The 12,949-nt window shown below is 42.0% G+C and overlaps 1 protein-coding gene across 4 annotated transcripts in view; it reads left to right on the forward strand.

Annotated features, from left to right (window-relative positions):
• Positions 1 to 9,574, forward strand: part of CHRNB4 (cholinergic receptor nicotinic beta 4 subunit) — a 43,703-nt gene extending 34,129 nt beyond the window's left edge. For 2 of the 4 annotated variants that reach the window (XM_056572956.1, XM_056572958.1), the window contains exons 4-6: positions 1,309 to 1,418; positions 1,768 to 2,716; positions 9,114 to 9,574. In XM_056572956.1, the coding sequence (XP_056428931.1) occupies positions 1,309 to 1,418; positions 1,768 to 2,716; positions 9,114 to 9,254 (1,200 nt within the window). In that variant the 3' untranslated portion in view covers positions 9,255 to 9,574. The remainder of the gene's footprint in view (positions 1 to 1,308; positions 1,419 to 1,767; positions 2,717 to 9,113) is intronic. The other 2 variants (XM_056572959.1, XM_056572957.1) reach the window with 2 other exon arrangements.
• The last annotated feature ends 3,375 nt before the right edge of the window (positions 9,575 to 12,949 follow it).

Raw genomic sequence — 12,949 nt, forward strand, 5'->3', positions numbered from 1 at the left:
GGAAAAATGTATGTCACAACGATGCTGCATGAAGCACTATCACAAAACTAATGCAAATGTTCTTAGTAAGTTTAACATTTTCACAAATCCTTATTTCTCACTGCTGATATATACCTCTAGGAACAGAAGAGGATTTGCGAGGGACATTGATGACAATGGTTTGACAGCCTTTGGGGTTGTAGCAGATGGAACTGTCATGTGAATATCTGGCCTGATATTTTGCCCCATAACTATTTCCTCAAGGCTGTCTATGGGTGGTCATCCAGCTGTCCCTTTTCTGCCCAGTTATATTTATTGGTGGACAGATATTAATCTAGAGATATCTATAAGGCTGTCATTGAGCACATAATTTACCGCTTTAGTACAGCCTGCTTCCTAGACATGAAAATGGAGCACATATTTGCTATCCCACAGAGCTTCTCTAATAGCAAACACTGCAAATACTCACTTTACCAAACAGATTTACAACTAGGATTTGGGGATTTTTCATCTTTGCTTCTTTTTTAATGCACTTACATGTTTTTTGTGTGCAGTCTTTATTGTCCTTTTATGCAGTAAGGCTAGGTTCACAACACAGACTTTTTGTGTGGAATTCCATGGGATTCAACGGGTGTTGTCCACATTGCTGAACATCTATGCCAGATGTTTCCGGCACAGAAATTCCGTTTTCCGCATCCGCAGAAAGAATGAACCTGTTCATTCTTTCTGCTGAGACACCACACGGCATGCCTAGCCATCTATGAGATTCCTGTGCGGACCTATCTCCAGCATGTTATGCCGGCACCCACAGTCCGTAGTGTGAACAGAGCCTAGGAAGTAAAGAATGTTAAAGGGGTACTCCAGTGGAAAACTATTATTATTTTTTTTAAATCAACTGGTGCCAGAAAGTTAAACAGATTTGTAAATTACTTCCACTAAAAATTCTTAATCCTTCTAATACATTTTATGGGTTGTATACTACAGAGGAAATGCTTTTCTTTTTGGATTTCTCTGATGTCATGACCACAGTGGTCTCTGCTGACCTCTGCTGTTCATTTTAGGAACTGTCCAGAGCAGCATATGTTTGCCATGGGGATTTTCTCTTGCTCTAGACAGATCCAAAAATGGACAGCAGAGGTCAGCAGAGAACACTGTGGTCGTGACATCAGAGAAATCCAAAAAGAAAAGCATTTCTTCTGTAGTATATAGTATATAGCAAAGTATCTAAGATTTTTGTGTAATATTAAACCTAATGCCTTAGCACACTAAACATGGCTGATTTACATACAAGCTATTATAAAGCAAAACACGTTTTGGTTTTCTTTTTAGGAGTGGGTAGATTATCGCTTGACCTGGAATCCAGCTGAATATGATGGCATCAGGAAGCTTCGCATTCCATCGAAACAGATCTGGCTCCCAGACATTGTGCTTTACAATAAGTAATTTGCATATTATTTGCATTGTTCATTCACTCCAATCTGAAATAAAGTCTAATATGCAGTCACCATGTTATAGAGCAGGAAAAGCTGAGCAGATTGATACATAGTCTTGTGGGAAACATTCCAATAAAACTAATAATTGATTTATGTGATTCTCTGCTCAATCTAGGCTAAGTAGTCAAGTGGGTGGTTCTACTAAGTGATTGACACCCTTCAATGTATAAGTGTGTATGCAGAGTTAGCTGTCAATCACTGAGTAATAAAATGTATTTAATACTGGAGTTATTACTGATTTTAGTGCTATGTTCTATTTGTCCTGTTGTCTAAAATGTGCTATTTGTATTATTAGTGCTGATGGAACATATGAAGTCTCCCTGTTCACCAACGCCATTGTTCAGAATAATGGAAGCATTGCTTGGCTTCCTCCAGCCATTTACAAGAGTGCATGCAAAATTGAAGTTAAGCATTTCCCCTTTGATCAGCAGAACTGCACTTTGAAATTTCGTTCCTGGACCTACGATTATACAGAAATTGATCTTGTTCTTGGCACTGACTCTGCCAGTATGGACGATTTCACACCAAGTGGAGAATGGGATATTATTAAACTTCCTGGAAGGAGAACCATAAACCCTCTAGATCAAACCTATGTTGATGTCACCTATGATTTTATTATCAAGAGAAAGCCTCTGTTTTATACCATTAATTTGATCATACCCTGCATCCTTATTACATCATTAGCAATATTGGTGTTTTACCTGCCATCTGACTGTGGACAGAAGATGACCTTGTGTATCTCTGTTCTTCTAGCACTGACTGTTTTTCTGCTTTTAATTTCTAAAATTGTGCCGCCAACTTCTCTCGATGTCCCACTTATTGGAAAATACTTGATGTTTACTATGGTACTGGTGACATTTTCCATAGTGACTAGTGTCTGTGTCCTCAATGTCCACCACAGATCTCCTAGCACGCACACAATGCCTCAATGGGTAAAAAACTGTTTTTTGGAAAAACTTCCAGCCTTCCTGTTCATGAAACGTCCAGAACAAAACCCATCTGGTCAAAAACCACGAGGACAACTGTGGACAAAACAGACGGACCCATGTAAAAACTCTTCTTGTCTTGTTAAAGGTGCAACATCAAGGCCATATGATCAGAGGGTTAATGAACAGGCGGAGCATCATAGAAGCCAAGATTTCCGATACAGACAGTCAAGGAAGTTCTCTCCACAGGTTCAAGAAGCAATGGAGGGTGTGAGCTTTATAGCAGATCACATGAAAAGTGATGATGAAGACCAAAGTGTAAGAGCCATATTAGTATATGTATTTTTACACATCTAAGCATCTACACATCTAAGTTCAACACTAGCCAAAAGTCAGCAAAAATTATTAAAAAGTACCCGTCACCAAATAAACTGTTCTAAATTAACTCAGGCTATGTTCCCTAACTACTCCTAACACCCCTCCAGCCCTTTAAAAAAAATTCAGAGCTTTAAAAAGCTGTGTATCTTACCCTTCTTCTTGCTCTCTAATTTCCAGCAAGAGAAAATGGGCGTTTCCCAGCAGGCATGACATCACTGAAGCCTGCTGGAGGAGCACTTCTGCCCTCACATGGTTGCAATGCTGTGATGAATAGAAGACCTCAGGCTCTGTGCATGTTTCAGTCTGTGTTGCTTTCAGTGAGGCTCTCCTGCAGGTTTCAGTCTGCGCAGCTTTCTGTGAGAATCTATGGAGCTTTCACTTTGTGTTCAGCTGTCAATCAAGCTCAGTGCAGAGAAATACTGCCTGAGTTTGGACTCCTGCCAGGCTGGGAGGAGACCAAACTCACTGTATTAAATGTGCCAGGGAACAGAACAGTGTTTCTAATTACACAAGGAATACTATATTAAAAGTTTTATTTGGTGACAGGTACTGGGGGGGGGGGGGGGGGGGGGTGCAAAAATAATAAAAAAAATGATTCACCCCTCCTGGTCCCCTAAAACTGCTGCACCAAAGCTTTTGGTCCTCCGTTGGTCACGTCTTGTTCCTGGGCCCTGTGACATTCCAACTTCACAGAAACGGACCCCATTCAGTAGCTCCAGCAGTGTTCTCCCTTAGCCAGTGATTGGCCAAGTAGGACAAGTTCCTGTAGAGCCACAGGACACAGAAAGATGCTATGATCAACGGAGGGCTGGGAGCTTCAGTGCAACTGCTGTGGAAGACCGCTGCTATAGCTTCATTTTTATTTTTACCCCACCTACAGACATGGAAAAAAAATCTCCCCCCCAGACAATCCCTTTAAAGACAGTGTATTAGAAAATTACTATTTGAAGCCACTCAAGGTATACTGAAAAATGCTGCATCAAGAATACATATGACATTGCTCACAATATACCGTATTTATCGGCGTATAACACGCACTTTTTAGGCTAAAATTTTTAGCCTAAAGTCTATGTGCGTGTTATACGCCGATAAGCCGCTGCAGTTCAATGATTTAAAGCGGGCGCTTTAAATCAATGAACTGCAGCGGCTTTGCAGGTGCAGAGACAGCCAGCGCTGCCGGCTTCTCTGCCCCTGTCTGTCCTGGGGTCTAGAGCCCTGCTGCCGGCCCTTCTCTCCCGCTGGCTATTGGCGCCGATAGCCAGGGGGAGAGAAGCGGCGCCGGCAATGGGGCAGCGGCGCCGACAGACAGGGGGAGAGAAGGGGCAGCGACACCCATTGCCGCCGCCGCTGCCCCGTTGCCTCCCCCCATCCCAGGTTGCATAATTACCTGTTGCCGGGGTCGGATCCACGCTGCTTCAGGCATCCGGTGTGTGTCCACCGCGTCGTTGCTATGCGCTGCACGGCGCGGCGCATGACGTCAGTGCACTGCGCCGTGCAGTGCATAGCAACGACACAGGGGATGCACGCCAGAGGCCTGAAGCAGCGCGGACCCGACCCCGGCAACAGGTAATTATGCAACCGGGGATGGGGGGAGGCAACGGGGCAGCGGCGCCAGCAATGGGTGCCGCTGCCCCTTCTCTCCCCCTGGCTGTCGGCGCTGCCCCATTGCCGGCGCCGCTTCTTTCCCCCTGGCTATCGGCGTCGGCAATGGGGCGCCGGCACCGATAGTCAGGGGGAGAGAACGGGCAGCGGCGCCGATAGCCAGAGGGAGAGAAGCGGCGGCAGCAGGGCTCTAGACCCCAGGAAAGGCAGGGGGAGAGAAGCGGGCAGTGACGGCCTCTCTCCCCCTGCCTTTCCTGGGGGTGTATCGGGGTATACACGCACACACACACGCACCCTCATTTTACCATGGATATTTGGGTAAAAAACTTTTTTTACCCAAATATCCTTGGTAAAATGAGGGTGCGTGTTATATTCAGGTGGGTGGTATACCCCGATAAATACGGTATATCAAGGCCCCTTGCAGGACATAAGGGCAAAGAACAGAGGTAATGAAATATTTGAGTGATTCGGAGTTCCTCCATAGGCCAACCTAAAATAAATTCCTTCTTATTTGTGATTTTAATTATCTCCCCAAATTTGATTACCTTACCGTATTGATCATAAAGAGTAAATCAGCATAAAAGCCTTCGCCTTCTTCAGTGGGACCGTAAATATTGACTAGTGTGAGATCAACTTACTTTATTGCTTGTGTATCCAACACATATTACCCTTGACAGACTAAAGCTGTATTTGTACAACTGAATGACCATGCTGTAAAATACTATATTAGGGCATTGTAGAGTTGTTATAAGAGTATGTACAGAAGGGCAAGACAATATGAGAGGGTTAACATGGTAGATAATCCCCGTAATTAAACCAAAATACTCCAATAATTTACTGCAATGGCCGCTAATAAAAGGTTGATGTAGGTTTCAAGAGTTCCTTGGTGTTTTATGTGTTCAGAACCATCTTATAATATTTTAAGCATAGAATTTTTGGAATTATAATCACCAATGTAGGGTCTGTTCGCATTTAGGGTCTTTTCTACTGGATGCCTAAGGCTAAGTTTCCACTTTCCACTTTTTTTTTCTGGCAGTTTTTGGAAAACTGCCACTGCAGTTTTTGAGCCAAAGCCAGAAGTGTATTCAAAAGGAATAGGACATATAAAGGAAGGACTTACACTTCTTCTCCCTTATGGATCCACTCCTGACTTTGGCTCACAAACTGCAGTGGCAGTTTTCCAAAAACTTGCAGAAAAAAACTTTGCCTTAATGTGTCAAATAGCAGGATCTGTTATGCTATTAGACCCAGTCAAAGAAACAGAAATCTGTAGTAACCATAGCATTTTTGACAATTTTTTTTAACTGTGAAATGGCTGTAAAACATCTGTTCTATTGAACCCAATGGTAAAGGGACATGTTTGTGCACACTTGTATACATTTTTTTACAGTAAAATTAAGTGCTGGGCCCTTTTTTGTGACCTAAATGACCCAAAATTTATCTCAAATGTAAGCAATTTTGTAGGCTATAGCTTTTGCTACATCATAAAAATCGGCTAAAAGTACAGCTATATAAACTCTGTAAATTTTTTTAAAAAAAAGGGCCCAAAAGTGTCCCAAAAGCAAAACATTTCTAAAATGATTGTAATGTCCATTTATTTGTTTTTGTATTTTTCTGTTTAGGTGTGTATTCACACACTAGTTTGTTATGAGCAATTTGCTATTCTCCCTGGATTGGGAATGGTTAATGCTCAGAACCAATGATATCTCGGGTGTGTCTCCTGCATTCTCTGCTGGTTATTTTTTGCAATAATGCTACTATGATATCTGTTTGTGCAATAATCTTTGTCTGCTTTAGCATTTACCTTGTCTTTATCTTGTGATTTTATCTGAGTTTTAGCCATGGTTAAATAGTCTTGTTTATTGTAGATTTTAGTCTGTTATATTTGTCGGTTTTAGGATTAGTATGTCCGTTCTGCTTAGTCTGTGTTCATACTGTTTGTACTTATTCCTGTATGGTATCTTGGAGTCTGTTCAGATTTGTCCAGTTTTAGTCTTGCTTGTTAACTGTGCTCTGTATGTTATAATTCCTGTTTGGTATCCTGGAGTCTATTTTGACTCATCCGATTCTAGTCCTGTGTTTCGTGTTTTAATATTTCTGTTTCCTACTAGGTAAGCATCTTGATCACAAGGTGGTGTGTGCCCCGCTGGCTAGTACTCTATTTGGCTTTATTATGCCGTCTACTCCTTTTTTTTGGAGTGGGGTGTCCAGTTTGTTTGTTCTGTGTCCCAGTGTGAACAGTGTCCTATCTTTCTGATCAGTTTAGTGTCTAGCTTTCAGTTCTTCTGCTCATCCTCAGCAATTCCTGGTTTCTGCTGTATACCTGGTTTCTGCTGTGTACCATGCCTAGTCTTGTTCATTTATTTATGTCTGCCGTTTAGCTGGATTCCGGTTTGTGTTCCTGTTTGTGTTCCTGTTTGTTTATACACTATATTCTGCCCTGTTAGTATTTGTATCCTGTCTGGTTTATCTGCTCTGGTATTTGTATTCCCGTTCTGTTTCTGGCCTGTGATCGACTATGTATATTATTTGTTTTTACACCACTGCACTGTAGCACAGGGAGGGACCGTCTCCAAGTTTTCGATTCACCACTTAGGACAAGCATGTCAAACTGAAAGGCTAACATGGGCCAAAAAAACAAGGTTTAACTCCTTGGGGACGGAGGGCATACCTATACACCCTCAGCCCACTCTCTTTCTATAACACGGGGCCACGCCGTGGCCCCGCGTCATAGCGGGTCGGACCCGGCCTCTAACAATGACCGGGACCCGTGGCTAATAGCGCGTGGCACTGATCACGGTCTGGGGAGCTGTTCGTGATTGCCGCGAAATCGCGGCATCCCGAACAGCTTACAGGACAGCCGGAGGGTCCCTACCTGCCTCCATGCTGTCCGATCGCCAAATGACTGCTCAGTGCCTGAGATCCAGGCATGAGCAGTCAAGCGGCAGAATCATTGATCATTGGTTTCCTATGAGAAACCAATGATCAATGTAAAAGATCAGTGTGTGCAGTGTTATAGCCCCCTATGGGAGCTATAACACTGCAAAAAAAAAGTGAATAAAGATCATTTAACCCCTTCCCTAATAAAAGTTTGAATTACCCCCCTTTTCCCAATAAAAAAAAAAAACTGTGTAAATAAAAATAAACATATGTGGTATCGTTGTGTGCGGAAATGTCCGAATTATAAAAATATATAGTTAATTAAACAGCACGGTCAATGGCGTACGCGCAAAAAAATTAGCACAAGACCCCATGCCCACCCTACACAAGACCCTATGCCCCCCCTTCACAAGACCCCATGACCCCCCTTCACAAGACCCCATGCCCTATTATAAAACACTCCATGCACACTTGGCACAAGACCCCATGCCCCCCCTGCACAAGACGGTGCAGAATAGTTCCCCCACATTAGGTGCAGTATAGTTCCCCACATTAGGTGCAGTACAGTTCCCCCAAATTAGGTGCAGTACAGTTCCCCCACATTAGGTGCAGTACAGTTCCCCACATTGGGTGCAGTACAGTTCCCCCACATTAGGTTGGCAGTATAGTTCCCCACATTAGGAGCAGTACAGTTCCCCACACATTAGGTTGGCCTGTATAGTTCCCTACATTAGGTGCAGTATAGTTCCCCCACATTACGTGCAGTATAGTTCCCCACATTAGGTGCAGTATAGTTCCCCACATTAGGTGCAGTACAGTTCCCCCACAGACATACAGCCTTCAGCCATACACAGTGTATGGCTGGAGGCTGTATACCAGTTTACTACCCCACTTCAGTGTTCAGACCACCACTCCTCCGGTCCGGGGTCACGATCTACTGCTATGGCCTATGGGCCATAGCAGTAGGTCCCAGGACTGGAGGAGCGGTGGTCGGAACACCGAGGATGACGTGCTGGTGAGTGGTGACTTACCATACCCGTGCGTCCTCCTCACTGCTCCACTCTGCTCTGCTCTTCTCCAATCAGGCGCACGCACGGGACGTCAGTGACGTCCCTGCGTGCACTACCTCCCAGCGCCCCCTGCATTTTTAAAGTTAACGTGGGGCCACAGAAAGGTAACCAGGGCATCCTTGTGTCCTGAAAATATGTGATGGGGGCCCCCTGCGGGCACGGGACCCAGAGCAGGCTCTTTAGGAGCGCCAATGATGATCCGGCCCTTACCAGAGCAATGAATATCTTTGCCGGTCTGCAAAGATATTCATTGTGGGCCGCATGCGGCCCGCGTGTTTGACACCCATGACTTAGGGTGTATGGGCAAATAGGCAGGGAGAGTGTCACTAGGGACAGCTTAGGGCTCACTCTCCCTGTATGTACACCTAGTTGGTCATGACAATTATGTCTCTAATGTCTGCAGTTTTTGATTAAAAAAAAAAAAACACATAAACCACAACCATTTTTTAGCCATTTTTATGATCAATGCTATAAGATTCACATTGCTAATTTGGAGAGAGCCTTAAAGGGGTTATCCAGGAATAGAAAAACACAGCTACTTTCTTTCAAAAACCGCTCCCTGTCTGTCTCCAGGTTGGGTGTGGTTCTGCAGCTCAGTTCCGTTGAAGAGAATGGAGTCAAGTTGTTAAACCACACCCAAACCACAATCATGTGCTGAGAGGCAGCACGATTTGTTATTTTTGAAAACATTTTTTGTTACCATAAATAGGGATTTACTATAATAAAGTACTATAATAAAGTCAGCCCAGATCTGATATTAACCCACATACATATGTTTCTTTCAGATTATTGAAGATTGGAAGTATGTAGCCATGGTTGTGGACAGACTCTTTCTATGGATTTTCATCATTGTATGTGTCGTAGGGACTGTTGGACTTTTCATGCAGCCACTTCTACATCACCAGGCACCAACTGGAAGTCACTAGAGGGCTGAATGCTGGGCAATAGTTCTTCAATAATGACAATGCTTCCTAAGTTCTATCCTTGCTGGAGTCCAAAGGATAACTGTTATTTATTTTCTATGACTACATCCATGTAGATTTCTCATATAGCTTACTTTGGAATGTCTGAACTTGCTTTTATTTATATCCAATAAAGATTTTTTTATGATGAAACTGTAGCATTCAAATAGTAATGCCTTTTTTCCTGTTTGAAAGGATTTCATTCAAACATATCATATGTGTCAAGTCATAAGAGTCTGGCAGATGGGAATCCTAGCCCTGTTTTTAGTCATAGTTGCCCTACTATTTAGTGTGACTACTATATAGAGACAAATTGGCAGATTGCTGGTGGACCCATTTAAGTAAACACTTTAACCCATTCCCGAGCCATGACATACATGTACGTCATGGGTCGGGTGGGCAGACATGACGGGGGCCCGCAGGTCGGGTCCGCGTCATGACGGGAGATGTTTGCTTCTATCAGCAGCTGACATCTGCCGGTAATGACGGACTTCGGCGATCGCGCCTTGGCCTGTAATTTAACTGGTTAAATGTTGGGATTTATACAGATTACGGCATTTAAACATGAAATTCCGTGTGTATTCCTGGTGTCTAGTGGTCCCATAGCCCCCCAACGATGGGGGGGGGGGGGGTCAATGGTTTGCTAGGGAAGCCCGGGATCTTACCTGCTCCTCGGCGTCTTCCCTGGCTCTGTGATTGCTTAGGGCTCACTTAGGCAGCCCTTAGCAATCGAGCACAGATTTCATGGATCAATGTAATGCAATAGCATTACATTGATCTATGTAAGCCATCTGATGCTGAAAAAAAAGTGTACAAAAAAAAGTTAAAACATTTTTTTTATTTAAAAAAAATCCCTCCCCTAATAAAAATTCAAATCACCCCCATTTTCCCAATTGTTAAACACTGTACAAACAAAATAATACACATACTTGGTATCGCCGCGTGCGTAATTGTCCGAACTATTAAATATTTATGTTTCTGATCCTGCATGGTGAACAGCATAAAAGTTAAAAATTCCAAATGCCGAAATTGTTGATTTTTGGTTACATTACATCCCCCAAAAAATTATCATAAAACCATAACTACACAAAAGAGATACTGTTAAAAACTACAGCTCATGGTGCAAAAATCAAACCCTAAAACAGCTCTTTAGGTGGAAAAATAAAAAAAGTTATAGGGGTGAGAACATGGTAATGAACAAAGATTTTATTTTTATTTTTTTTTATATTTCAAGGTTACATTTTTTTTTTTTTACAATAAAATGAAACAAAAATTATTCAAGTTTGGTATCATTGGAATTGTACTGACCCATAAAATAAATATGGAATGTCAGAATTACCGTACTTTGAACTCTGAAAAAATGATTGCCCTACAAAATTGTCAATCATTGGAAAGTCCAACTTGTCACGCAGAAAATAAGCCCTAATACAACTTTGTCAGTCGAAAAATAAAAAAGTTATGGGTCTTAGAATGTAATGGGGAAAAAAACATGAGCCAGAAATCAAAATTTGCTGAGTCATGAAAGGGGTTAATGGGTGCATCGGCAATCTGCAAATCTGCCACTATTGCAGACTTTCGGCAGATCCATTGAAGAACAGTGCCACCCTTCTTCATATGCTGTGTGCGGTATTGCAGCTTACATCAATTCACTTCGATGGGGATGAGCTGCAATATCAAACACTGCCAATAGGCAGGTGTTGTGTTTTTTCTGTAGAAACAATTAGACTTTTTTTTCTAATCTTAAAGGGGTACTGCCGTGGGAAACTTATTTTTTAAATCAACTGGTGCCAGAAAGTTAAACAGCTTTGTAAATCACTTCTATTAAAAAATCTTAATCCTTCCAGTACTTTTTAAGGGCTGTATACTAAAGAGAAATCCAAAAAAAGAAATGCATTTCCTCTGATGTCATGACCACAGTGCTCTCTGCTGACCTCTGCTGTCCATTTTAGGAACTGTCTAGAGCAGCATATGTTTGCTATGGGGATTTTCTCCTGCTCTGGACAGTTCCTAAAATGAACAGCAGAGGTCAGCAGAGAGCACTGTGGTCATGACATCAGAGGAAATCATTTCTTTTTTTGGATTTCTCTTTAGTGTACAGCCCCTAAAAAGTACTGGAAGGATTTAGATTTTTTAATAGAAGTGATTTACAAATCTGTTTAACTTTCTGGCACCAGTGGATTTAAAAAAAAAAGAAAGTTTTCCAACAATTTTAAAGCATCTGACAGAATTTAAGAGGATGGGAAATAAAGAACAGAACACTCATGATCTCCAGCTTTGTAGTAGCTAATTAAACGGTGGTATCATGAAGACATCAGGCTTTGTGATAACTAAAGAGTTGGGAAGAATTTCTCATATCAATTATGCGAAAAAGAAGACAATAGAGAAAAGATTGTTTTGAATGATTTAAATCTCAACTTTGCATTAAATAATGATGCATCATTTTCATGAATTCTAATGTGTTACAATTGTCTAGACTTATAATATCTGGTCTTAAAATAGTTTCAGTTAAATAGCTGAATATGTATGAAGAGCTGTTTTATCATAGCGTATAATAATAAAAGTAAGACAACGCTTTTCTGAAGTACATTTTTTTTACTCTGTACTGGCCTTTGTTTAGAATGCTGAGCAGAACAATGTAAGTGGAAGTGAAAGTATGGGCCTAACGTATGTTTCCCTGTTTTGCCCCTTTTTAAAGTGAATTTTTATGAATTAATCCCTCATGTATGTATATATATATATATATATATATATACATATATATATATATATATATATATATATATATGTGTGTGTGTTGTGAAACTTTGGTGATATTGATTTACTTAAAGGGGTAATCCCGTGCTCCAGCGTTCTGAAAATTGTGCGATGTCACAACAACGCCCTCTCGTGACATCACGCCACACCCCCTCCATTCATGTCTATGGGAGGGGGCATGTTGGCTGACACACCCCCTCCCATAGACATGAATGGAGGGGTGTGACATCACGAGGGGTGTGGCCATGATGAAACGACCACTGCTACAGAAATCCAGTGTTTGTTTAGAATTCTGGGTGCTCCAGGAAATCGTGGGGGGGGGGGGGGGGGGGGGGGGCAGCAATCAGAAATCTTATCCCCTATCCTTTGTCTAGCAGCAGAGTACCCCTTTAACATCTCTGTTGAAAGTGAAAAATCATAGCCTGAATAGATGCCAAAAACTGGGTTAACAATTTTAGAAAATTAACTGAAAATGGGGAACAGGGGGAAGAAACAGGGATATTATAGAGGACTACATAAAAAAAAAAAATGCATTTCCCATCTTTTTTTCACCTAAATTTACATGGTACTTCAATAGCACAAGGCACTTTTGGTCAGGTTATATACCACAGCTCTATGTTTAGAGATCACTACTCACATCTAGCAACAGTGTTAAGCTATGTTCACACAGGGAAATTTTCCATACCAGAGCGCTGGCAGAACATGCGCTATCTTATAGACAACAATACATTTGCGAGTGGAATGTGCAAAAACATTGAACAGGTTCAATGTTTTGGTGAATACCGGAAACAGGATTTCTGCAGCAAATGTGCAAATTCTGCCGCCTGAACAGAGCAGCAGAATCCCATTGGAATCAAAGGGACTCTGCTGCTGCGGAATATTCATGCCGAATTCCTTTTGGGAAT

Source organism: Hyla sarda, chromosome 4 (assembly GCF_029499605.1).
Source record: "Hyla sarda isolate aHylSar1 chromosome 4, aHylSar1.hap1, whole genome shotgun sequence".
Lineage (NCBI taxonomy): Eukaryota > Metazoa > Chordata > Amphibia > Anura > Hylidae > Hyla > Hyla sarda.